This window comes from Ochotona curzoniae, unplaced genomic scaffold (assembly GCF_017591425.1).
Source record: "Ochotona curzoniae isolate NIBS_2020 unplaced genomic scaffold, NIBS_Ocur_1.0 patch422, whole genome shotgun sequence".
NCBI lineage: Eukaryota > Metazoa > Chordata > Mammalia > Lagomorpha > Ochotonidae > Ochotona > Ochotona curzoniae.
In genome coordinates, this window is record NW_024466998.1 from 956,123 (window position 1) to 983,940 (window position 27,818).

The window sequence follows — 27,818 nt, forward strand, 5'->3', positions numbered from 1 at the left end:
TTTAATTTGCTCTATTCCTACATTCATGTCCAATAATTCAGCTTGATTGTGTTTCGGTGTTGCTATTTCTTATGTGGCATATGTCTTGAACCCCTGTATGTACTTGTGGTTGTTGATAACAAGTTTTATAGCAAATATTTTAAATCCTGTATCCCCCATATTCTCAATGTCTTCCTCAGTTAACTCTGAGGTTGGCAAAGGGTTTTGTTCCTTTGCAGGGGAGTTTTCAGTAATATTCATTGTGCCTCCTTTCGCTCTTAGTCATTGTACTTCTAGTTATCAGATTCTTCTCCTCGGGCCAGGTGTCTAAGCTGTGTCACCCACAGGTCTACAATTTGATTTTACTTATGGCTTTTGGTACCCATTATTTGTTTGCATTCACTTGTGTCACTGCCTCCAGTGAGTTTCAATCCTGGGCTCTTATGTTAGATTTCCACCGTGGTCTCCACAGCCCCAGCTTCTGGCTCACCACTCTCTACCTCTCCCATGTTGTGGCTGCACCTTTGCCTGTGCAACCTTCCTCCCACTCCCAGTTTGAGTAGTTCCCAAGATGAAAAAGACACCAGCAGCCCTAAATAACTATGTTACTGGTAGTGCTGATCTTGCCATACCTGCTTTCCATCAGGTCTGAGGGCCAGCTGGACCTATTTTGGTTGGGACCCATAGGTTATTTTTCCTGTGGGACTAGTGCAATGCACTGAGCTAGAAGTGAGTTCTCTCCCAGTTGAGTACATGTGCAGCATACTGTTGTACCTTCAGTCCCACAGCCTTGCCACACTACAAAATGGCACCTGCCTTGGCACTGGTGGAGTTCTAGATGCTGGCCATTAGGTCTGGGGGCTACCGGGAGCTATTTGGGTGGAACCTAAAGGAAGCCAACCTGATACTATTTTCCACGTGGGATCAGTGTAATACACTGAGCCGGAAATAAGGTCACTGCTGACTTAGTGCATGCACAGCTTTCTGTTCTCTTTCCAGTCCCACCGCCTTTGCCTCACTTCACAAAATGTGCCAGTGTGGTACTGCTGAGGTTCTGGGCTGTGAATCCACCCTGTTCCTGCACCGCCTGCTTGGGGTCTGTCGCTCTTTCTCCAATCCTGATTAGATCAAACAGATCATCAGGACAGGCAGTTCTTTGCCTGGGTTCACCTCCTGAGCTCCTGGTGAACTCCCCTTCCCATCTGTGGTGGACTGCCACTCACTGAGTGCTGCTGGTGTATCTGATCACTGCAACACTGCTCCATTGTCTCTGCTGCTTCCCCACATCCATCAGTCTCCAGGTGCCCCTCTGCCATCTGCCTGTCCTCTATTTCCTGGGATGTACCCTCCCTGTTTCACCCTGGTTAATGACTCTGCATCTCTTTAAACATGTCCTTACCCTATTCCTCCATCTTAGTTCTCAAACTTCTTTTTATTTCTCAAGATTACTAGTGAAGACCCCATTTGCATTTCTGATTTGACTAAATTGAATCTTCTCTGTTTGGTTTGTCAATCCAGCTTCCTAAATGTTTGCCAATCATTTTGAAGAATGATCTTTTTCTTCATTCATTCTTCTCTTTCATTTTACTTTCATTCATCTCTGCTCTTTTTACTTTGTTCTGCTAGCTTGGGATTTAGTTTATCCTTCTTTTTCTAGTTCTGCGGGTTGTGAAGTCAGGGCTCTTTCTTGTATTTTCAAGGTTTTTTTTGAAAGGCAGAAAGAGCTCTTCTACGGTTCATTCCTCGTATATTTTTAACAGTTGAAGCTGGGCCAAGTCAATGTCAAAAGCCTTGAACTCCATGAGAGCCTCCCTAATGGGTGACAGGACCCTAAGTACTGGAGCCAGCACCTGCTTCCTCCCAGTGTCACAGCAAGCTGCAACCTGTTAAGCAGAGATTTGAACTCAGGCATTCTCTTCTGGGATGCAGGCTATATTGTCTTCCCTGCCACATATCTGTCCTGTGATTTCTCTTGTTTCTTAGTGTTAGTTTTTATGGCTATAAATTTCCACCTTAACTCTCTTTAGGATGTTAAGTTTGGTTATGTTGTGCTTTCATTTTCATTCATTTCAATATATTCCCATTGCTTTTCTGATTTCTTTTTGATCAACTGATTATTTAAGAGCATGTTGTTTAGCTTCTAGAAATTTATAAATTTTGCAGTTTTACTTGTTTTTGTTGATTTTTTTAATGTCACTCCATTGAAGTTGGAGGAGATGGTTCGTGTGATCTTTACAATTCCATCACTGTTCCTTTTGAATTTGGTGTCACAATGTTACATCTTTTTACATTGTATTCCTCAAAACACAAGCCAATAATTCTCTCATATGCATTAGTCTCTTAAATTTTGTAGAAAAAGGTGATAATGGGCTGGTGCCATGGCTTAGCAGCTAAAGTCCTCGCCTTGAACGCACCAAGATCCCATACAGGCGCCAGTTCTAATCCCTGTAGCTCCACTTCCCATCCAGCTTCCTGCTTGTGGCCTGGGAAAGCAGTCGAGGACAGCACAAACCCTTGGGACCCTGCACCTGCATGGGAGACCCTGAAGAGGTTCCTGGTTCCCGGTTCCCAGTTTTGGATCAGTGCAGCTCCAGCCATTGCGCTCACTTGGGGAGTGAATCATTGGATGGAAGATCTTCCTCTCTGTCTCTCCTCCTTTATGTATATCTGACTTTATAATAAAAATAAATAAATCTTTAAAAAATAAGAGAAAAGAAAAATATGGTTACATTGATATCAACTTTTAAACTGATAATTATTTTCCTTTTAAAAAATCTTTATTTACTTTTATTTGAATGGCATACTTTACAGACAGAGAGATGAGGAGAACTAGAAAGTTCTTCCATCCACTGGTTCACTCCTCAAATAGTCTCAACGGTGAGAGCTGAACTGATTCCAACTTTGGGAACTGCGAGCTTCTTCCAAGTATCCCAACAAAGTGCAAGGTTCCAGGTTTTTGGGCATCTTCTGTTGCTCTCCTGGGCCATAAGCAGAGAGCTAGATTCTAAATGGAGCAGCTAGGACACAAACTGGTGCCCACATGGGATAGAGGATTCGCCTGTTATGCCAGCATTTTGGCCTCAATATTATTTTTCATGTATTCATCTCAAATTGCAGTGAGAACAAAATGAAGTTGTAATAATGCTAGACTTCTAAAATAATCATCTACTTTTCTTTATGAGTTCTCTAATTCTTCTATGGATTCCAGGTATTGTATAGTGATTTTTACAATTCACAAGGCAGGAGTCCTTAGGCATTTTTGTTTAAAGAGAGAAGGTCCAATGAAGGATATTTTACTGATATGGTATTCTTCATTGACAGCTTTTTTCTTAACACTTGAAATGAGTGTACAGATCCACTGCTTTTGGCCTCCAGTTTCTGATCAGAAATCTGCTGTTAGTCTTACTGAGGATCCCAGGTATATGCTGAGTCAGTTCTCTCTGGCTGCTCTTGAGATTCTCTTTATTATTCGTTTTCAAACATTTGAGTTCCCATACGCATCTCTTTGAGTTTATCTTACCTGAAGTTCACTGAGGTTCTTGGGTGTTTATGTTACTGTTTCTCAGCAACTTTTCAGCCATTACTTCCTCAAAACTTTTCTCCTCCTTTTTTTTTTCTTTCCCCTCACACAGCTCTACAATGTGTGTATTTTGCAATACCCGTCATGGTCTCTCAAGCTCTGTTCACTGCAACCATTTCATTTCTTCTGCTCTGACTCAATGATTTCCACGACCCTATCTTCAAGGTCACTGGTTCTTGTGCTTTGAATTCATCTTAGAATTTCTCAAAGCACTGTGACTTACAGCTCCAGAATTAGGTTTATGTCTCACTACTGACATGTACCTATTGTTTATACATCCTTTTCTTGACCTTTGAATGTTTTCCACTAGGTCTCTGGACATTTTTAAGACCACTGCCCTAAAGTCTTAAACTAGTACATTTGCCATTGGCCCTTTTTCAGAGGTATTTTCTATTGATTATTATTTCTTTAGATAGCCATATAACCTGTTGATTTGTATGTCTTTTTTAGTTTGCTTTTGCTTGTGGACTTTCTTGGTTTTATTTTGCTAAAAATTGGACATTTGTATTTAGTATTGTGGAAACTGTGGAAGGCAGAATGTCCCTCTGCCCCAGAATTTGCTTTCTTGTGTTAGTTTTTGTGTATTGTTTTTCTGCTTTTGATTGATGCAGCCTGGCTCTGCCTGGAGTCAACATGATGTATAAACATAAGGTCTTCATAGGTCTTTTCTGAGTGTGTGCTTTTCCTTGGGCTTGCACAATCGCTCTCCAATTTTCCACATGTATTTACTTGCCAAGTATCCTGATCTTTAATGTCTGCCTTTTATGAAAGGAGGGAGTTAGGTAAAAGGGGCACTGACCCTTTAAAACTTAGGGAAATCTCTTCATCCAGATGGGAAGGACTTGCAGCCATGGGGAGGGCAGAGCAACAGCAGTGGCCACCCTCACTTTCTGGTTTACAGCTCTTTGATTAGGAACGGAATGCTCAGAGCATAAACTTCTGAAATTTGGAAGACAAGGTCCTTTCCATCCACCGTGACTCCTGCAAGTATTCACACACAAACTGCTCCAGGCATACATGCAAAACTACTTGCCCTTGTGAGGGGCAGCTGCTGCTACTGTATTACAAACTAAAATTGATCAAAACTAACCATCCCCTAGAATTTGCAATTTTTAATAGACTTCAGTGGTCCAGAATAATTCCTGCTGCTCCATGCTGTGCCAACTCCTGGGGATCCTATTATTGGTCTCCTTTCTTTGCAGGAGAAAGTCAGTGAAAATCAGTGAGACATGGGAACGTTAATTTAGTTGCACACACAGTTTCACAATCAATTTGAAATTAGATTGTGAACAGAAGATTTAGATTTTTCTCATCTACCTGATAGTACCTCAGATTTACCCTCCAGGTCAAGAGAAGAAAGGTTAAATTAAAACCATGCCTTTCCTAATCCAAACCAACCCCAGCACTCTAATATGCCCCTTAGGCAAACTTGACTCTAATCCAGTTCACAGTGAATCCCACAAGTATTTAACCAGCTTCCACATCATGGCATCTGGCTCCAAATTGCTCCCGCTGACCTTAGCCAGAAAATTAGGAATGGTCTGGTAAGTGTACCACTTTTGGGTGGTATCTTTTCTCCAAAAGAGAATGCTGTGGCCTCAGCTTTGGTTTTCTTCATGAATTCCAATTGCTATGTCTTACTCAGGGCCTCGGGTGTTAATTAAATATAATTTCAGGAAGCAGAGAATGTAAAAGGTCAGCTTCAGTCAACCTAAGTCAGGAAAAGAGGTTAACAAGGCCAATCTGTTTATCCAGAATCTCGCCTCTAGCACATGTATGAGAACAATACCTCCTGAAACCAGAAGCCAGCCACCTTAATGAATATTTACTTCAAACTGTAGTTCTTGGCTGTGTCTAACGTGTTTTTCACAATTCAGTAAGAGGGATGACTTTAGTGGCCCTCTGATGGAACCTAGTTGCCCATGCGTCATGAATAAATTGACATATAGTCTCTCTTCTCGTAACTCATTTTGTGAGGAGTCTTTGGAGGAGGTCACCAACCATAATTTTCTGTAAAAATATAAAGGGAAGCGTAAGTTTATTTTTACATTCATTCACAGTCATCCGGATGCTCCTTCAGCCAACACGTGTTATCACACCCTTTGGAGCAGGGATGAAAGTGAATGGAGACAAGGATGATGGACTTGCCCTTAAAAGAAAAATGTGTTCCACACTTAGTTCATAGAGACCGTACATCTCAGGGGGTTCACAGACCAGTGAGGCAAGAACCTGAACTTTTTGTTTTAGTGACACCATTTGGTGACTCCTTTGTCATTATATCTGTCCTCACCTTCTGCCTGCCATTTTGGCAGTGGGAAGTAGAGCAATCTTCCAAACTGGTGGATACACTGTGAAAGTCAGGTCCAAAGAGATTTTGTTTTCTTAAAAAAAACACCCCAGGATGTATAAGCTTTAGACCCCAAAGAATCTAAACCATACCTGCTTCCAAACCTGGATGCACCTAGAGGTGAAAGTTGAATAAGTGCTTCTTTACTCATCTGGCAGTAAGAGGGCCAATCGGGGAGTGCTGACCCAAGGGCTCTGAGCTGTGGCCCCGGCTCTGCTTCTGTCACGTTACATTGCTTGTGGCTGACCACACTGCTGTGACCGCCCTCCGCCATCTGCTCCATCCTTTGCCTCTTGTGCCAATTCAACTGGATGAAGCAACTGTCAGGACCCAGACTAGATTTCTCCCCAAGCATAAACTCCACCAATTTCTTTTGTAGGGTTAAGCCTTCTGCATGCTTGAGGCCTTGGAACATGAACATGACCAATGGCTTTCTGGTTCAGGGGTCTGTCCTCTCTGTCTGTCTTCTCGGTCCTAGAGGCTGTTTTTAATAATGCAACCCCTGTTGTAGCTTGGATGCAGTTCAGCTTCAATGAGGGACGTTTACTCTGAGCCATTTGGAAGACCTTCTTTAAATGCAAGGCCAGGAGGCCATAACCACTCTGGGGTATCAGGTGACGCCCAACACAAAGGGCCGAGGAAGAATGCGAAGTTATCCTCAAAGTGCTCCTGTTCCTCTGGAGCATGGCCCCGAGTTAATGCCAGGAGGAAGCAGCCCCGCCCCAACTCTCAGTCCCCCTGGAAGCACAGAGGCAACGCTCTGTGGCTCAAATTAAAGGAGGAGATGTGCTTTGCACAAATTAGCTTCCCTGTTGATGTGGTGCATATTGCAAAGATCAGCCCTCTTGTTTTTATTCAAATCCATGTGCTGTGATTTTTATTTAATTTAGAACTAAATAAGAGCCAGGATTCGCTAGAAGGAGGGGAAATGCCAAAGCCTAATTGAGCCCTGGCAGCCTTCTTGAAACCACTGTGACTTGGGGCCTGTGAACCCCGAGACCCCTGAGCCGCTGGCAATGCTGCTGTGCTCCCCTACCGGCAGAAAGATGAGGGAGAGCCTTGGACAGGCTGTAGGAGCTGGGCGCCATGGCAGAGAGCACTGCACTTCAGCCTTGTCGATTTCTGTCCACTACTCTTTGAAAAAGACATTGAAACCCCAGTGTATCTCATCATGAAAACTAGGAAGGGTTTTAACCAGGACAATGTGACCACAGGGTACGGATTTATACAAAGCCTTGTGCATGAGCTCACACAGCCATAACAACAGCAGCGCCAAGGGCTGCCAGGCTTTGCACCTAGTGTTCACAGCTCGTTCTGTTGTCCAGTCGCAATCATTAACATTCAAATCGCTGCTGGGACCAAAGGATTAAGAGAAGCAGTGGAAGAAAAACTTTAAGAAAATGTAGCTGTTAACATTCGTTTTTCCCTCCCTGGGTTGTGGAAAAGGCTGCCGTTTGCCATTCAAGTTTGGTGGAACACTATGTTTTACAGCTCACGCAACACCAGTGTCTGTCTTATAGCAGAGCTCAAGATCCACTGCCAAGGAGCAGGCCATCTTCCCCACCAGTCATTGCAGTAAGGTACCAGTCAGGGCATGATCACAACACCGTTTGAGATTTGATCTATCCAGCTGAATGAATGACAGCCAGGAGGAAACACAAATAGAATTCATTAAAGTGAAGTGTGAAGGTCATTGTTTAGACACTGTTGGTCTGTTTCCATGACTACTCAGGTTCATGGCAGTGCTGTAGCCTGTGTCCCACCGCCACAACCAGCCAACATATAAAAGGGACACATCCATGTTCCCCCAATCCTTGAGACTCAAGAGCTTTGGTGTCCCTTGGAGAGCTTTAGAAAACGCAATACAAACCTGCATTATAGCAACATCCCTCGGTAATGCGTAGGCCTCCAGGAGTTGAAGAAACATGTCCCAGGATGTAATTGAAGAACCTGGGTGTTTTCTGCTTTTGTGATTTCTGCCTTACTTGCTTGGCTGGGGGCTGTGTGAACTCCAGGCCTGACAGTCTATGTGACACCCGGCAGGACACCTGGCAGGTCACGTAGGCAGAGCACTCCTCAGGAAGGAGGCCCCTGGTGTTAGATAAGATTCACCGCCCTATAGCCCATCAGTTTGTACTTTTTGAAAGTTGCTTGCTTCAAACCCACCAATAGAAGCCTGCCAACTTGCTCTTTTTGAAAGTTAACAGTTAAACTGACCAATCATGACTGTATAATTGTATGGAATTGGCCTGAAATGTGTAAGAACCCTGTGCTGTTGAACCTCGCTCTCTCTCTCTCTCTTTGTTTTTTTTTTTTTTTTGGACCTTCTGCCCCTTCTGCTGAAGTTTTTCCTGCTTTAGCCACCTTGGCAGTGGCAGTGGCCATCAATTCAGCAGCTGCTGGGCTGGAATCCTAGGTTAGTTTTGAATAAACCGCTTTTACGTGTTTGCGTTGACTTCAGACTCCTGATGATTTTCTGGGGATCACAAAATTCTGGCACAGCACAATCAGCAATGATTCTTTTTGCTCTGAATTTCTCTTGTTAATCCATTCCTCCCACCTCATTTTGTTTTGCGGTAGACCCTCCTAATTGCCAGTCTTGCCTCTTGTTCTTCTATTTGCCATCTGATGAGCATAATGCTGTTGATACGGTTATTGAATATCTTCCTGTTCCTTCAGCGTGCCGGGATCTTCCCTCCGTTCACTCATGCTGTCCCTCTCTCTGGAACTCTTTCCACATCCACCCACCTCCACTCTCTTACTCAGTAATTCTTTTGATGCTCTCCATCTCAACCTAGACACCTCACACTACTAGCAGAAGGCTTTGAAACTCCTCCATTGGGTCGGAGTGCCAGTAATTAGTTTCCATAGCACCCAGGACTTCTCCCCAGCATCCATCACATTCTCCCATGGTTTTCAGTTTTCATTGTGACTGTCTGTATCCTTTCTAGACTACGAGTACCTTGAGGACATAGTAGTTTTCTTTACGTCTCAGCTCCCATCCTGGTTCCCAAAACCAAGCAGTGTTCCACAGGTATTTCATAGATGAATAGGTGAATGAGTAACTAACATACAATATTCTCTACCCAGCTAAACTGGGACATGTCATTCTTACTGCCACTCAGGATTATCTGGTTAGTTTAGGGAACCTGCCATACAGAACTGGCCTCACAGACACTTGTTAAGACCAGACGTTCCCTGTTCAACAGGCAGAATTGTGGCAATAATGATTGCAACAATGAAAGCAAGAGATATACAAATACACCATGTTTCTTTTAATAAGAGGAAACATTTTTCATTTACTCGTATGAAGCCTTCCCTGAATATTACTAACAGCAAATTTTGGTAAGATGTCCTAAAACTTAGCATGCTGAATTGAGAATATTTTTCAAGTCATCGCTTGCTTTTTGTTAGAGGGAATTCGTTCATTTCCCTACTACAAACCCAAGATTTCTTTTCAAAATCTAGGAACATTTACATAGACCAGCTGATCTGATGCAAGAGTGAGGCAAAATTTAGGAAAAATGTGTCTTTAAGCATATGTTGAAGCATAAGGAAAATTTGAGAGGCTGAGCATCTGTAAGAATGGACTTTCTTTCCCCCTCTGTGACCTGTTTGTACTTCCAGAGAGACAACCAATAGGAGGCTGTTGGATTACCAAGAGTTCCTTGTCCAGGCCCACCTGTTTCCTCTTGCCTAGAATCCACTGTTCTCTCCCTCCTACAGGCTACGTGTGCTTCTTGTACTGAGCACATCTTATGCAATGAATTAGGCCACTGACTATTTCTTACTCATCCCAGTCCACTAGCCAGCTAATGACATACAGGGTCAGAACTTTTCATCCATTAGGGAAGATGAACTTCCACCAAGGCTGCACTGCTCTCAGGGTGTGCTCGCTGTGGGCCTAGGGCAGGCATCAATGAATAGAATGGAGTACATCTTCAAATAAGACAGGGTTAATGAGCTTATGCAGGAAATGAGCCACAAAAATAGTTTAGCCAGTGTGTCAAGGAGTCACAGGAAAAGTCATATTGGAAAATGAATAACCATGCATAGCATTGCTACGGCAAAGGAGGCAAGCAGAGCAGACCCAAATGAATTGCAGATCCCATTAAGTCCTTATAGTTTCAAATGTTGAGGAAAAGCAATGTGATTATGATGAATTCAGAGCATCTGAGAAATAGCTCAGAACACCAGCTAGGCCATGCAGCAGTTCTCTCCTATTATTTTAAGTCAGAATGTTATCATTCTTCGCTTAAGTCCCAATTAATTTTCAAAAAAAAAAAAAAAAACCTATTACTTGCTCTTGCATGTTTAAGCAGCAAATTAGTTTTTCTATTTGGCACACCACCACATTTTTAAAATAGGAACTATTGTTATGGTGAAGTACCAGGAGGTCTGGACCAAGTCACTTGGAATGATGCGATTAACCCTTACCTGTAAATGCTCATGGTTGAAAAATGAACTAGAAAAATATCTTCTAAAATGTGTGGCACAGGGCTTGCCACCTAAATGATACTCAAAGTGAGAGTTCCTTTGATTTCCCTTGACTCCCATTAGCAAGAGGACTGTGTCAGTGTCGTCACAGATAGAGGGGCCGTAGCTCTCGAGTGTCTCCAGCGACACAACCCAGGAGACTGATGCTTGTGTTTCAGATAAGGACTAGCTGTCCTATTTCCGCAGACACAGTGCGAGGCAGAAGCTGGACGTGGAAGGCCTACCTGTAGGAAGGCAAAGGTGGTGGCTCCAACTCCACCCCTCTATTTCAACTAGGGATGAGTTTTAATATTCTTTTTAGAGTTCTCGTGATGATTTAACTCCTGATAGGACTGCATGAACTAAAATCTCAAAGTGCCTGATTTTGAGAGAAACAAAATATAGCATCCCCTCTCTCCATCGGAACACACTGCCACATGCAAAATGTCCCCATCTATTTAGACATTTCCTTGCTCATCTCGGAGATGATCAAACTGTACTACATGTTGGAGTTGGAATAGTACAACAGTGAGGGCAGGATGGTCTCTGTAGGATGACTTGGCCATGAAAGGCCATGATCCGGAATGTGTATCAGCCCTCGCAATGTTTCAGGGTCGAAGGTATGGGAAAACACATCAGAAACTTTCCATATACATTAGGTTCTGTGTCCAGAGTGAACAAATATCTGACTGACAGTTTTAACCAAATTAGCCTGCCCACTGAGGCACACAAATGGACTACATTATTTTCCCTATTTTCTGCCTGGATTTACTAACTAATTGCTTACTCATTTTGGCATGAGGTAGGAAAAAAACAATCTTAGAATGCCTTCACAGAAGCCAAGTTAAGAAAAAAAAAAGTCAGGCTATCTGTGCCAGGCACAAATCCTTCTAATTCTGCCCTCTGGTTCTGTGGTTAGAATTCAAAAGAAGTCAATACGATTGACTCAAATAAGTTACATGTGCAAATGGGCGAGAAGCAGATCCATTTTGGAATGTCTTGTGCTAAGTATCCACTGGCTGTTAAGTAACTTAGATATTTTCAGCATTAGCTCTGATGTACTGGGGGAAATACTGTTTGTTCAGCCAAGTCCATCATAAACCAACACAACTTCTCTAAGTAGACAGGATCCTCCAGTCCCCCATTGCCTCTGTCAGGAAGGCTTAGAACCCTCAAGAACCAGGGTAAATGTCTGCCCATAGACCATAGCCCTTCTCTCCCTAGAGGGAATATTGGCCACCTTCACCATGCACCCTGAATTTTATTTTATTTTTGTTCTTACTTTTCATGATGCAGTTCCATATGCTCAGGGATTTCCCCTCTCCCTCACTCTCATCCTCCCGTTGTTTACCTCCACATTGTAACAACAGTTCCATCCCTCAATAACACCCTCAATCTATCATTCTACTGTTTAAGTATTTCAAGACGATGTAGGTACAGAGAATGGTAGAAAGTAGATATGCATACTTTCCTGTATTTTCACTTCTTGGTATGCTAGTCTCCCTAATACAGTGCCTCTGGGTGAATGTATGTATTACCTGTTTGCCTACATATCTGTTGATCTTGTATTTTGCGTGCAGATTGTCTTATATCAGACAGAACATATGATATTAGTCCTTTTGGGGCTGGCTTATTTCACTGGGCCTAATGGTCTCTAGTTGGGACCATTTTACAGCAAATGGTAGAATTTCATTCTTTGTAATGACTGAGTAGTATTCCAAAGAGTAGATGTACCACAGTTTCTTCATCCATTCCTCAACCAGTGGGCATCTGTGTTGATTTCATGACTTCTCTGTTGTAGATTGCGGTGCTGTAAGCGTAGGACTACAGCTCACTTTCTCATTTGCACATTTCACTTCCTTTGGATATTTTCCTAGCAGTGGGAAAGCTGGAATCGCTCTGTATTTTCCTGAAGCTGTTCTAAATCCCATGACATGAAGGCATGAGTGTTAGCTAGCACTTCGAAATGCCCTCTGCTACTCTCGGGCAGGACTCTGTATTAGCCCTCCTCAGCAGACTTGCTTTCTTCCAGACACAAAGCTCATTTTGGCTTCCAAAGCAAAGGGGAAGCGTTTTAACTGGAGATGTAGAGCCTGACTATTACAGTTTAGGGTTGCTTCAGAGGGGTCAGGGGCAGAGGAATGTTGGGCTTGCAGGAAAATGAGAGCCTCAAATGTCCTGGATGCTAAAAGGAGAAAGAGCAAAGACCAACGAAGAGCTGGGCAGAGACTAAAAACACCTGGGCAAGAAGCTAAGCATCTATTTCAGATCTTACCTGGAAAGTGTGGCACTCCTGCACCTGGCTCCTTTCCTCTGATGACTTTGTAACTCCCAAGACAAGGATCCTGTAAACGGTACTGGCATCACCTGCCAATTGTTTGCAGATTCTCAGACCTGCTCCAGACCGCCCCTCTAGACAACAACACCTTCAACCCCTACCCTTTGCAGGCAGCCAGAATGTCCACAGACAGTGCCAAATACTCCCTCAAGAGCAAAATCACCCGAGAACAGAATCACTGGTTTAAAGAGAAATCCTACGAATTGACCTTTCAAACACAACCTGGCCATGTGCTAGAAGCTGCTTGCAGAATGTTGATTTTCTTCAGTTGTCTGCTAGCCTTCCTCTTCAAGCCTTGTGTTCAAGAATCCAGTGAGTAGTAAGGAATTCTTCCACAGCTTATTACCACATCCACCTTACCTACATCAAAATGAACTCCTAAAGCTGAAGGCCTCTGGGCATGTTGACTTCAGAACTGTGACAGAACTAATCATTTTATAATCCTACTTACAATTACCCTTTTTGCCTATCCAAGGCTTCCAAAAGACACCTTCATCATATATATGTATATATGTGTGTATGTGTGTATGATAATGTGTTAATATATAGCATATATTACATATGTTTATATGTGTACACATACACTGATATACTGAAGTTTGTGTGTATATTATATATTATATAATGAAGTTTGTGTATATACTGAAGTTCTGTTACATCCTTCCTCAATAGCCTTAAGTTTCAATGATTCCAGTTCAGGAAGAGAGATGAAAGAAAGAACATTCTGCTTGTCCAACACAGACTTAGTTACTGGAAAAACTCAATTTATTTTTGAATGAAGCCTTTTCTACTGAAAACAATCTGTTGGCTTCACTTCCGTGTGATAAAATGATGTTGAGCTGAAAATGGAGCCATGTAGCAAGGTTGCACTATCCTGGCAAATGTGTCTACAAGAAAACCAATATTTTTGTTGAAAGTGGTTACCCTTAGCAAGGTCATGGGGACTTTACCAAGGATAGAAAGCAAGACATAATTCCATTTTAGACCCCAAACAGGCTTTAATTTGCCGGACTAATGAGAAGAATGTGTTAAATCTTGTCAATCAGCACCCGACTCCCCCCCCACCCCACCATCACCTTCACAGTGCTTGCAGTGAAAGCAAACAAAAGGATAGCAATGGATTACATCCCAAGTGGGAGGGCAGGCAGGAAGACAACTCAACTAAAAGACATTTTCCTAAAGAATGGACGAGTTTCTCAGGGACGTTTCTGCATCCCTGCCCATCTAGTCTTCATTTTCTTCTGGGTTCCAGTTGTGCTTTCAAATGCAAAAGCGACCTTTCCTTCATCCACTCGCCCATGCATTCACCCAACACACTGTGAGGCCTCATACAAGCACTGGGGATGCCCCAGCAATGTGGCTAGCCAGGGGCCAATCTCCCACCAAACTCACTTTTTAGTGAAGAAATAAAGATATCTTAAAGAATAAAAGAAAAAGTCAACGTGATCATTTCAGGTGGAGGTAAATACAGTGAAAGGCAGACATAGGCATAGAAGCTGGGCAGAGCTGGAGACACTTTGAAGGGAAGGGCCTGGCAGCCTTCTGAGCACAGAAGCAGAGGAACAGCCAGGAGAAAGCCTGGGAGGAGTGCTGGTACAGGGGGAGGAGCATCACAAGATGCAAGAACAGCAAGTACAAAGTTATCCCCCAATCTTCCCAGCTGCTCCAGAAAGGAAAAGAATATCTCCCCTGAGGCCTAGTCTTACAGTCTTATATCCAAGCACCCATTCAGCCTCTCCATTTAGAATTCCAGCATGTATCACAGATTTAAAACATTTGGAATACAACCTTTGCTTGCTTCCTGATGCAACCAAATATGCTCTTTGGACAGCTTTTCCCAATTCTTTTTTTTAAAAAAGATTTATTTATTTTGCAAAGTCAGATATACAGAGAGCAGGAGAGACAGAGAGGAAGATGTTCCGTCCAATGATTCACACCTCAAGTGACCTCAGCGGCCACTGCTGTGCCGATCTGAAGCCAGGAGCCAGGAACTTCCACCGGGTCTCCCACGCAGGTGCAGGGTCCCAAAGCTTTGGGCCATCCAAGACTGCTTTCCCGGGCCATAAGCAGAGAGCTGTATGCAGTCACCCCGACAATGAGTTCTCCAAGTCAGTTCCTCATATCCCTATCTGACCCATCAGTAAATGTTGACAGTCTTTGTCAAAAACACCTGTAGTGTGGCTGCTCCAGTCTGATCTGCATTCTCTTCTGTTCTGGATGATTGAGGCAGCCTGCTATCTGGCCTCGTATCTCTAGCTTGTAAATCTATTTTCCATAGCTGACCTGAGTTATTCTTTTAAGCAGGAAACAAATCATATGATGTTCTTGATTGAAACATCTCTAACATTCTCCAGCTCAAAATAACATTCTGAACCCTTGTTGTTCAAACAACATGGCATGATCTGTTTCTGTCCATCTTCTGTCATTATCTCCTTCTACTGTTCTCCACCCTAACCGCTCCACGTGAGCTACTCCAACCTCCTGGCTGCGGTTTAAATTTGATAGGCTTCTGCTTGTTTCAAGGTTCTGCACCTGCTGCTCTTAAAGATGAACAGATGCCCACATGGCTTCTCCCTCCATTAGTCTCTCTGCTCAAATGTCACCTAACCAGGGAGGCGTCCCTAACTTTAACATCCCAACACGAACTACGTTTTTTCTACCCATTTACATCATATAACTAATATGGAAGCACTTTTAACATCTGCCTCTTTTTTTTTATGGTGTCAAAATGTTTATTGTATGAAGGCAATTCTTTTTTGTTTGTTTTTTCTTTTAAATAATCTTACTTAGTTGATTAGGGTACAAAGGGTCAAGGGCTACAGGAAAGTGGGTAAGACCATTGTTTCCACACTAATATCATCATTTTGGAGAAACAAAGGGAGAAGCCCCACCTGCAGCATCACATCCATCCCAGGTCCCTGATATGAGGCATGTTTCGAGGGTCCTGCTCACGCAATTTTGATAGTTCAACAGTTCTGAATTGCTGCCAATCTTGCTGTTCCAATCAGGATGAAACCTATTCAGAATCCACTGGCTGACATAGTCTCTTCATGGTTGGGGTTCTGAGATCAGCAGTTCAATTGGAGATCTTCAAAGAAACTTCGTCTGAGATTATCCCAGACCTGATTCTTGTGTGTGTTTGCCAATACAGGGTCCAGCACAGTTTGTAGCCCCAGTCAGCTTATGCATATGCTGGTGGTTGCAATTGCTGGGTCAGTTCTGTTTCTAGCCCCGTCTTCCATGAAGACCAATGGTTGTTGCAGTCCAGCCTGATTCTGCCGAACTCATACTTGGCCCTCACACAAACCTGTGTGTGGGAGCTGCAGCCTAGTTGGGGCGACTCCCCACTACCCCTACCAGGCCTGCTCCCTACCCTGGCTCCCATGCATGCCAGTATGTACCTCAGACTTGTTCAGTCTGTCCCACATCCCATTTAGCTCTCGTACGTGTCAATGGGCATTGAAGCCTAGTTCAACCCAACCAACCCTACTATCCAGCCCACACACATACTGGCGGGTACCTTTCTGTCTAGCCACCCCTGCCCCATCCTGGTTTTCTTGCTCTCCAGTGGGAGTGGTAACCCAAGAGGGAGGTGCCCACTATTTCCCTACAAGGCCACTTCCACTGCCGGATTATGCATTCTGCAGGTGGTTCTGGAGTTTAGCTTGACAGATTTAGCCCCCAGTGCCAGCCTCTGCCAGCTGATACTGTGGCAAAGCCCAATCAATCCTTACCCACTCTAATTTTTGCTTGCACCAGTAGAAACAGTCAGCCCAGCCTGGCTTTTCCCTGATCTAGCTCACATGAGGCCCACAGGTGTTGTATCCCTGCCTAGTCTGGTCTGCCTCCATCCCAACACATGCTCTCAGGTGGGAGTGGTTGTCCATCAGGGGAACCCACATTCCCCTGCTGGCTTCAAGATCTACCTCTCTTCTGCTGCTACACCCTGGTGAGAGAGAGAGAGAGAGAGAGAGAGAGAGAAAGTATGTGTGAATCTCATCTAATATCTACAGAAACTAAAGCTACTATAACAGTTCAATGTAAAACCATTTACTGCCTGTTTCATGTTCTGAGGACTATGGGAGATACAGGGACTGTGTCAAGGAATATGCGATTTCAACTTTGTAAATGATGAAGAGTTGGGGGAACAGAACAGACAATAGTATACCATTGATTCATCTCAGACTATGATTTAATAATACAAGTGGCATGAACAACCTGTTTTATAAGCTTTCTAAGAGAGAACAGCCTGGCCTGGAGTATTCCGGGAAAACTTTATGGAGGCACAAAGGTAGCTCAAAAGGTTGAGGCCTAAAGAAGCCCAAAAGAAAGGCAGAATTCTGGAAGAAGTGAAAGTAACGAGGTGAGTAATGGGGTCAAGGTGCAGAAACAAGAGGAACAGTTGTTAACGGGAAGAGACGACCTTTCTTACGAGGTCCTCATTGAAGAAGAAGCATCTGGGAAGCTGGGAGTGAGGTTCAAGGGTTTCTAACTGTCTATGGGAAGCGACTTACTGGTGTACATCTCACAACCTCATGAAACTGGGTTTTCAGCAAGCCATTCTGAGGCTCAAGGGCTAGACGATCGAGAAGGAGGGAGATGATGGAGACTGAAATTACAGTGTTGGTCAGGATGTGACCGACACGGAACAACAGGAATAGATCCCAGAGCTCTGTGAGGCATTGGGGTCTCAAATGACCAAGAAACAGAAGCTGAACTTGCAGAAACAGTGACTCAGTGACTACACTGAACTGGGTAACATCTGTCACTTTGCCATAGGTAATCCAGAGTAGGGAAGAATCGGGTAACGCATCCCCCTCAGTGAAGTTTTCAACAAATATTTATTGGTCATTTATTTGGTGCTGTGTATCGCTCTAGATGTGATGGATCAGCAGGGACAGCCAGGCACATACCATGTGCGATAGCAGATGCTCGGATCAGCTAAGCTGGGCTGTGCTGGGAATGAACATCAAACAGCCTAACATTGGTTCAGGGGTCTGGAGGATGCAGTGCCACAGCTGAACTCGGAAGATCTGTTGGAATTCGGTGAAGTTTGAGTGAAGGTTATGGGGAAAAGGCTTAGAGAAAACCTGCTTGCGGAAAAAAAAAAAAACATGATCAAATGGCAAAGCAAGTTTGAGGAGGTCTCTGCTAACACACCATTGTTTTCAGTGTCATTCATTCTACACTTCTGTTAGTCCTCAGGAGGAATAGCAGTCATACTCTGCTTTCAAATCATCCCCTTTTGCACTGAATTACAGTTTACCTTTTAAGTCATTTTTGTAGAACCATAAGCACAGGAATAGAGAAGCTCAAGCTTCCATATCCTTGCATGCTCAAACTGCTTCATGGACAAATTTAGCACACAGTGAGTCCTCAAGAAATAGTTCTCGTTTTCCCTTGCTCCTTTGCCCCTTTAAAAAAGATGCCCTTACCAGTACTTACATTTCTGTGATTTAAATGTAGTTATAGCTGACCTTCCCCTACTCAGAACACATTTGCAAATGTGTAATTGACTAAAAGTTTCAGTTTGCGATAAACGATAAACAGGAAGCTGCACATTTTTAGCAGCAGGGTGCTTAGCCGGGAAGCCTTTCTTGGTTCAATAGTTTTCTATTGTTGGGAATCGAACATCAAAATAATTAACATCAAATCTCTTAGGGAAGAATCTTCAACAAAACCACATTTAATAGCAGGTGATTCCTTTATTCTGTATGATACTAACTTTCCAATTGAGTATATGAAATATGTCAAAACTCTACAAAGTAAATCCATTTAAAATGAAATAGTGTCGTCTATCAGTTCCCAAAAGTATGGAATTATTCCAACGGGTTGACCAAAACAAGGAGAAAAAGAAAGGTACATTCAAAAGGTCAAAGGACTCATAAAACAAGATACATGTTTTGACAAGCTCTGTATTTTCTGAGTTGCCAAGGAAAACATTATATATTTTGTGTTAAAAAGGAAATTCTAAGTCAATATCAATTTTTTTCGGTATTTTGCTGGTGGCTTAAGTAATCTATTTCATTCCTAAATTCCTAATTACGCGAATGCATTGGTGCTAAGAAGACAGGAGATGTACGCAGAGGGCCCCACACAGGCGGTAATCAATGCGTGTGTATCAAATGAGGCAGGGAATGGCGATTGATTTGACATTTTTCTAGGCTCCAAATGTGTGAAAAGTAATTTGTAGAATGATGAAGCATGAATGGGACATAGGCAATGGTTCGTCTTTGCTGAGCTGTGAATCGGCTTCATGTTTGTCCAGTCAACAAGCTCGTCACTCCCACAGCCATTCTTCTGGGGCCACTGCGCCATCTCACATGTGACATGAGCCGTGTGTGCTTTATGCAACCAAGACAATAGGCACCTGTTTGCTCCTGCGCTCTTAGAGGACAGCATCCTCTTGTATCAGCCTCCGGCAGCTTGACCCTATCTGTGTAAGGTTGGGCTGCACTTTCCCGTGTGTGTGTGTGTGTGTGTGTGTGTGTGTGTGTGTGTATGTGTGTTTTCATCAGAGATCTCTGTGTACAAATATAAGCTTTTCCTATGAACATATGTGGTTCCATGCAGGAGATATATTTTCAGAAGTCAGAATAACATGTATTTTGATTTTATTTTTGAACCAAGACCCTCTTTTGAATAGGTTTAGCAGTAGTGTTATGCTATACATACAATACACTATTAAATACACTTGGGAAGATTAATGATTGATTACTACCTTGCCCTTGATCACCAGCATGAAAGAGTTTACAGGAAGCATGGCATGGAAAGTCTTTAATTTTTGCTATTTCACCTTCCCCACAAAAACTGAAAGTTAAAACATTCACAAATACTTGAAGCAGTAAGAACCAATAAAGAAAATCATCATCTCATATTTCTAACATTATCTTATTTGAGGTAAAATTGCCATATTGACACATGTAGCAATATGAACATTTGGAAAAGAAAAATATTAAATTCTATTTCCAAGTTGAGACTCTCAGTAAACACTGTCAGGAAATTGACCTTGGCCTATAAATTTTCTGCTCAGATGCAGAAGTCAGTGGTAAAGCTGTTTGCTTCAGTTCTCATTTCCTATTGACCCTGTTAATAATACTTGAATGCCCATTAAGAAAATGGGCATCAAGGAATGGTTAGTTAGCCTGGAAGTTAAGAGACCCGCATCCCACACCAGAGTGCCTGAATTCCACTCTAAACTCTGGCTCTTGGCTTCAATATACTCTCAGTGGACTCCTACGAGACAGCCGTGACAGCTTAAGTAATTGGCTTCCTACAAGCCACAGAAGAGACTGGATTGCACTCCTAGCTCCTGACTCTTGTCCCAGCCCATCCTTGGCTGTTGCATTTGGACAGTAAATGGTCTCCAGCCCCCCAAACTCCTGCAACTTCTCCACCTATTAAAAATATTTTTTCACTCTCGTAAAAGTATTCCCAACTACTAAGAGTTAATGTAATCCACACTTGCCCTTGCCTGTCCCCAGCTGGGTCTGAATATATGAACACTCCTGGTAGGAATACTTTTTTTTCTTGAAAAGCCATTTCGAGTATTCAGAATTTCTGATGTACAAGAACTTTTTTTATTATTAATATCTATCTCAAATATTATCTTCCTTATCTTCAGGCCATTGCCTTGTCTACATGGAGATTTAGAATAATTTGCTTCTTCCATTACACTTTGTTCCTTGGAGGTATTTTATAATCAGAGCACATGTTCCTCTTTCTCTCTTGGAGGGTCCTTGTTTCAGGCAAAATACACCACGTTCTCTTTAGTTTAGTCCTCTGGATCGCGTGTTCAGCCATTCATCTCTTGCATTCTCTGACCATGGTATTAGAAAGGAACATTATATCCTATAAATGAAAACCAGAATAACTATAGTTTTCCTAATGTTGCATTTTACCCAATTTTTATACTGGGTTTTACTCTACAAGTGAGGATTTAAAAATCTAGATGCCTCAGTAAGTATTACAAAAAGTGAATTGCTGATATTTCATTCATGTGGTTTAAACCTTTCCGAAAAACAATCAAATCATTGCCTCTTTGACTCGTACTTTTTGTCGTTATAGGGACCCTCAACAGCTGGGATGTCCCAGATTACCTAGGAAAAAACCTTCCGTTTATTCCCTTTCCTTTAAATTACCTGTGCTTTAAAAAAAAAAGAAGAAGAAGAAGAGAAAAAGGGATTTCGTTTTTAAATTATCTGGGGGCCCACTGATAAAGGGAGGGGGAGTGTCAGAGAGAAAAAGATATTCCACCTGCTGTTTCACTCCCCAAATCATCGAACTAGACCAAGCTGGGCCAGGCTGAACCCTGGAGCCTGGAGCCTGGACCACTGTCTGTGTCTCTTACAAGGATGCAGTGGCCTAATCGCTCAGCCATCTTCCCCTACTTTCTCAGGCTCATTCACAGGCAACTGGATCCGAGTGCAGCACTGCTGTCTGCGCGTTCATTTATTCTGCTTCACCTTCCACATTTCTATCTTTCTAAGTGTCTTCATACTTTTATTTGAAGTTTCATAATTCTTTTTTCATGACACTATTTTATATCCTGAATTTTCAAATTTAATTTTAATTAGTTTTTTTGACAGGATTAATGTGATTTGCAGATAGAATTCTAAGAACATCATGGCATTCCCTTCTCGCCTCCCTCGTTTCCCTGAGTCATGCCTTCATTTTATCCTTCATTTCTTCCTTCCCTTCTCCCCCTTCCACTCTTCTGTGAGATGATTTTTACTAGCTCTTACAAATACCTTTTATATAGATTCTTAATTCCAACTAACGCACTGTTGTTAAGCAAAAAGAACAAGGAAAGAAGCTGATTTTAATTTCTGAGTTTATATGGTGGAATTAGTGGAAGGATAGAGTCAATATAGAATAATGGTTAGATGGCAATTCATTATTTATCTCTTTTCAGTAGACTGCAAGTTTAGTTTGCTTTGTTGCCTGACATATTTGGTTTTTCAAAAGTAGTTGCTTCTAGAAAGATTTTTTTGTAGCTATGGGCAATCATATTCTAAAATGTCAGGGAAAAGACAAAGGAGTAAAATAGCTGAAATATTTTTTGAAGTGAAAAATAATTTTGGAAAAATCATTCTACCAAATGTTAAAGTTTAATTAATGCCCAAAATAATTAAGGCAGTGTTCCATTAGGGCAAGGATAGACACAAACCAGTGATATCAAACAAAGAGCTTAGGGAGAGAGCCAAAAGGCATTTGCAACTAGCTTTTGACAAAGATCCAGAAAATATTTAGTGGAGTAATTAGTCACTTGTAGGCGAAAAAGAAAATGAACCTCAACTCAAGCTACTCTCCCTATCCAAACACTAACTAAAGATGGTCATGGATTTAAATATGAACTATAAAATTCTTAGAAAAAAAATAGTGTAATATCTATGGGCTCTAGGACAAGGTAAGGAGTTCTGAGACTAGACTTTTATACTGGGATTGCTAAAAGGAAAAATCCGCTAATCAGATGGCATGAAAACTACTAACCACCTGCTCTGTGGAAGACTCCGTTTAGAAGATGAAAAGATAGGTTGAAGAAAATATATTTAAAAGCTATATATCCACAAAGGACTGCAATCTGGAAAACCCACCAATCCAATTAGAAAACAGGAGACAGATATGAAGAGCCACTTCATTGAAGAGCATATACAGAAGAAAATGCAGATGTGAGCAGTAACAGGCCTGCACTGCATACCTATCAGAATGAGCCAGATGAAAAATACAACACCACGCCTGGTAATGATTTAGAGAGATTGGATAACTTTCATGTGGCTGGTAGGCAATAAAATAGCCACTTTAGAAAACATTTTGATCATTTCTTTAAAAACTAACCATGCATATACCACACTCCTGGGCATTTGTCTTAGAGAAATGAAAGTATCCATGCAGACATCTTGCTGCAGACTCAACAGTTTATATATATACTTGCTCCAAACTGGAAACAACTTGCATGTCTTTCAACAGATGCACATACATACTGTGGAAATCCTTAACCTGGAATGTCACTCAACAACAAAAAAGGAACAAACTTATGATACAAGGAAACTTCAAAGAGTTTGGGAAATGAAATTCAGTAATTTCGTTTTAGAACCAAAGATTTGAAATCTGTGCATAAACAAAAAGAATCAAGATGGCAGAATAAGGTAAGGACACGTTTAAACAGACAGAGAAATATTAGCCAGTGTGAAGCAGAGAGGGCACATTCCAGGAAATAGAAGAGGACAGAACAACAGCAGAGGGGCACCTGGAGACTGACAGACACAGGAAAGCAGCAGACACAACGGTGTGGTGTTGCAGTGACTGATACCCTGGCTACATTCAGCAAAAGGCAATCTGAACTCCATCAGCAGCCAGAACTCCACCAGCAACAGTTGGAAGGTGACATTTATCGGAAGCTCCAGAGGTGAACCCAGACAAAGAATTGCCTATCCTGCTGGTCTGTTTGATTTAACCAGGAGCAGAGACAGAACAGCATGTCCCAGATGGGTGGTGAGGGAACAGGGTGGATTTCATAGCCCAGTCTGCCTCCTAGAGCTGTATCAGGTGCCATTTTGTTTAAGGAGGTGAAAGCTATTGGGCAGGTCTGTGCATGCATGGAGTGGGAGTGAGCTCATTTCTGGCTCAGTGAACTGCAACAAGGTAGCATCCTACAGGTTCCACCCAAGACAGGTCCAGGTTAACGGCCAGCAGGTTCCTGCAGGATTACCACCACCAACAAGCTAGTTTTACAGGACACCTGGTGTCTCCAATCCTGGGATGTGCTCCAACTGAAGTGGGAGAAAGGTTGTACAGATAACAATGCAGTCTCAGCATGGTGTCACAGGAGATGGAGAGTGGTGAGCCAGGAGCTGGGGCTAAAGAGACCATGGTAGAAATCTAACATAAGAACCCAGATCTGGAACTTGCTGGAAGGGAGTGACACAAGTGACTGCAAACAAAGAGCTATGTACCAACTGCAATAAGTAAAACCAAACTGTAGACCTGTGGGTGACACAGCTTAGAAACCTGGCCCAAGGAGAAGAATCTGATAACTAGAAGTACAATGACCAAGAACAAAAGAAGAGACAGAGGCTCAATGAATATTACTGTAGTCTCCCCTGCAAAAAAGCAAAACCCTTTGCCAACCTCAGAGTTGACTGAGGAAGACATCAAGAAAATGAGGGATACAGAATTCAAAACACTTGCTATAAAACTTCTTATCAACAATGAGAAGCACGTAAAGCAGGCATTCAAGGAATTTAAGGAATATGTCACACAGGAAATGAATCAAATGAAAGCTGATATATCAGAAATGAAGAATACAACGAAACAAATTAAAAGTATTTTGGAGAGTCTCCAAAATAGAATGAAGGAGGCAGAAGAAAGAATCTCAAAATTAAAAGATATTTCCTGTCACCAGGGGAAAACAAACAAAAAGCTGGAAGCAGAGCTGGATCAGACCCAAAAAAGTATTCAAGAATTGAAAGACACTATTAAAAGAGTGATGGGAGTCCCAGAAGGTGCAGAAAGAGAAGCTGGGTTTACAAATGTATTTAATGAAACAATAAGGGAAAATTTCCCTAATCTAGAGAAAGAATTGGGAAACAACATCCAGGAGGGGCACAGAACTCCCAACAGGCTTGACCAAAAGCAATCTTCACCATGACACATGATAATCAAGCTCTCTTCAATTGAACATAAGGAAAAGATCCTTAAATATGCACGTGAAAAAAATCAACTGACATATAAAGGAATGCCAATTAAACTCACAGGAGACCTCTCACAGGAAACTCTACAGGCCAGAAGAGAATGGAGTGACATATTCCAGATTCTAAAAGCAAAAAAATGTTGGCCCAGGATAACATACCCAGCAAAACTTTCTTTTGTCTTTGAAAATGAAATAAATTCTTCCACAGTAAAGAAAAGTTAAAAGAATATGCCTCTTCCAAACCTGCCCTACAAAGGATATTTAAAGATGTTCTCTTGACAGAGAAAAGGAATAGCACCCACCAAAACCAAAGGCAAATGAGAAGAACATCCCAGTAAAATAACAACAGAAGACTAAATCAGTGAACAACCCATTGCTAAAATGACAGGACCAAATTACCATCCATTCATATTAACCCTGAATGTAAATGGGTTAAACTCATCAATCAAATATTATAGATTAGTAGACTAGATTAGAAAGCAAAACCCATCTATTTGTTGCCTGCAAGAGACATATCTCACCAAAAAAGATCAGTAGAAATTTTATTTCATGGATTTTGATTTTTTTTGTTTCATTTCTTCAAAACACTTTCTTTTGATTAAATTCTTCAATGACTCACAGATCATCATAGCGTAGCATCATTTTCTTCAAGAAGGTTCTTGATTTTCATTTCTTTGGCCGCACATTATAGTCTTTCAGCAGCATGTTATTTAACTTCATGGTGTTGTTAATTTTTTTTCTTCCTGTTGTTTATGTTTTGTGGCTTTTTATTTAAGGGGATGTATAGTAACTGTGTGGTGGAGACTATCATATCCAGATGTGAGGATACAATGCAGTATTTCTCTCTACTCCCAGATCAATGATGGACTCCCAATGAAACTATTTACTATATCTTGAGAATAGGATGTTAGACTCTCTGCCATTGTCCATGCCTGCAATGATGGACATATGATGGTGAATGAAGAACTATGCTATCCTAATTATATAGGGGAACTCAGTGAGGAGGGAGAAAGTTGGGAAGGGGTTAAGGGAGATCCCATGGTCTATGAAACTATATCATAAAGAGATAATAATAAAAAGAAGTACATTTTTTTAAATATATACATATTCAGGAACTTTTTTGAAGACCCCTGATTTATTCAACTACTGGGATGAAATCCAGAGATCTGTGCTAAGTACTAAAAAGCAATTCTAAACAGGTACATACTGGATAATCCCAACATAAGCACGTTCTTGAAATGACAAAAGTGTAGAAATAAACATGGGATAACTGGTTGCCAGGGGTTTGGGGAGGAGTATGACGGAGAGATGCTGGAGTGACTGTACAAGTGTCAATTTGAGGATGCTAGTAGTGATGGAAATATCCATATTTTCACTTTGTTTATTGGTATATTCTGACAAAGAGACTGTGCTAAGATTCTGCAACGTGTCATTGTGGGAAAACGGGGAGAAGATTGCACAGTAACAGGTTTCTACTATTTTTACAACTCCTTATGAAGCTACAGCCCACTTCAAAATAAAACTTCAGTTGAAAAAGTAATTGTGTGATCAGAGCAGTAGTGTGCAAGCTAATCCTCCACCTGCATATGGGTACTGGTTCAAGTCCTGGCTGCTCCATTTCTGATTAAGTTCTCTGCTAATATCCTGGGAAAGCAACAAATGAGGGATGATCCGGGGCCTTGCGCCCCTGTACCCATGTGGGAGACCAGAGAGAAGTTCCTCACTCTTAAGTTTTACATGAGCTCCACATTGGTCATTTCAACCATTTTGGGAGTGAACCAATGGATGAAAGATCTGTCTTTCTCTCCTTCTTGCTTTGTTAAAAAAAAAAATCTGCCTTTCAAATGAAAATAAATCTTCAAAACAAGTGATTGTAAGTTGTAACTATTATTCCACTGAAATGAGAATGAGACTTATCATTTTTTTGCCCTTTTTGTTCCTATAAGGTTTGCGAGGAGCCATTGCCTTTGCCTTAGCCATTCGGAACACAGAATCTCAGCCCAAACAAATGATGTTCACCACCACCCTGCTCCTGGTGTTCTTCACCGTCTGGGTGTTTGGAGGCGGCACGACTCCCATGCTGACTTGGCTTCAGATTCGGTGAGTGGTCCCATTTGGCAATGCGTGGCTGTGTTGTTCTATCTGTGTTCTTGTTGACTCAGTCAAGGATGCACTAGATCCTAACTTGCCCTTGGGTCAAACGGGCCTTCACCAGCAACGGGAAACACTATGACCTTGACAACTGCAATGACTTATATTATTTACATGTGTTCCTAGAAATGCATTTGTCTACCTATGAACTCTTCTATATAGTAACATTTAGTATCATAAATATACTACAGAATTTCCAAACATAAGTAAGACATAAATCTTGCCTCTAAGTTACCTCTTCCAGTAAGGTTTGGTACCAAAGAGAGCTTGAAGACCTAGGATAAAGTGCATGCCATGTTTTCAGTGCCTCACAGTATTCAAGATAGAAACAGGAACACAGGAAACTCTTAAGAAGATTTTGTTATTAAGCCATATATTTGATCACAAGTTCCAAAGCATACTTTCTCAAAGGGAACAGACTAGCAGGAGAATTTGACGAAGATTCTGACACGTAAAGACTCTGTCACCCCAGCATCTCATACAGTGCCTGGCATATCTTAGGATTGAACAGTTCATGAAAACCTGATAGAATCACTAATGTAAAGATTTCATTAAACATTTTCTAATAATTTTCGACCCATTTGGAAAGAGGAAGCAGAAGCAGGATTCACCAGCTTAGTGTAAAAAGGCTAATGCTCAACAAGCCAAGCGGGCATACGTTAAACTGAACCGAGGGGGGAAAAAGAACCTCTTGACATTCTGTGAATATTGTGACACATATAAAAGGGCTCAGACCGAAGGTGAATACAGAGCGTTTTGAAACCCTTGTTGAATCATGTCCTGGGTATATAAATGTGGCCTGCAATTTTTTTCCCAGTGGTGGCTGCCTGTAGGCTCCTACGAATGAGTACACATATGGCATTAAACTTGATAGCACGGAGTCCCCTGTGAACTGTTTGGAAGACGGAGGTATATTCAGGTTTCTGGAAAGTAAAATTCAGTAGGTGAATCCATATTTGGAAAACTGAGGGCTCTGAGGGCAAAATGAAAAAGATACTAATAATCGCTGCCAAGTAAAGCATTAAATTATTTATCACATGCATTAGAATCTTCAGAACATAAAACAATGATGTCAACATACTTTTAAAATAAACAATCATAATTTATTTTCTACTATTTTTTTCTTCTTTTTTTAAGATTTATTTATTTTTATTGCAAAGTCAGATATACAGACAGGAGGAAAGACAGAGAGGAAGATCTTCCATCCAATGATTCACTCCCCAAGTGAGCGCAATGGCTGATACTGCGCCGATCC

At 41.8% G+C, this 27,818-nt stretch overlaps 1 protein-coding gene across 1 annotated transcript in view; it reads left to right on the top strand.

Moving 5' to 3' along the window:
• The window catches only part of LOC121167675 (sodium/hydrogen exchanger 9-like), a 557,393-nt gene that overhangs the window by 336,797 nt on the left and 192,778 nt on the right, over positions 1 to 27,818 (top strand). The window contains exon 12 of the mRNA XM_040997226.1: positions 26,359 to 26,512. Within this exon, the coding sequence (XP_040853160.1) occupies positions 26,359 to 26,512 (154 nt within the window). The remainder of the gene's footprint in view (positions 1 to 26,358; positions 26,513 to 27,818) is intronic.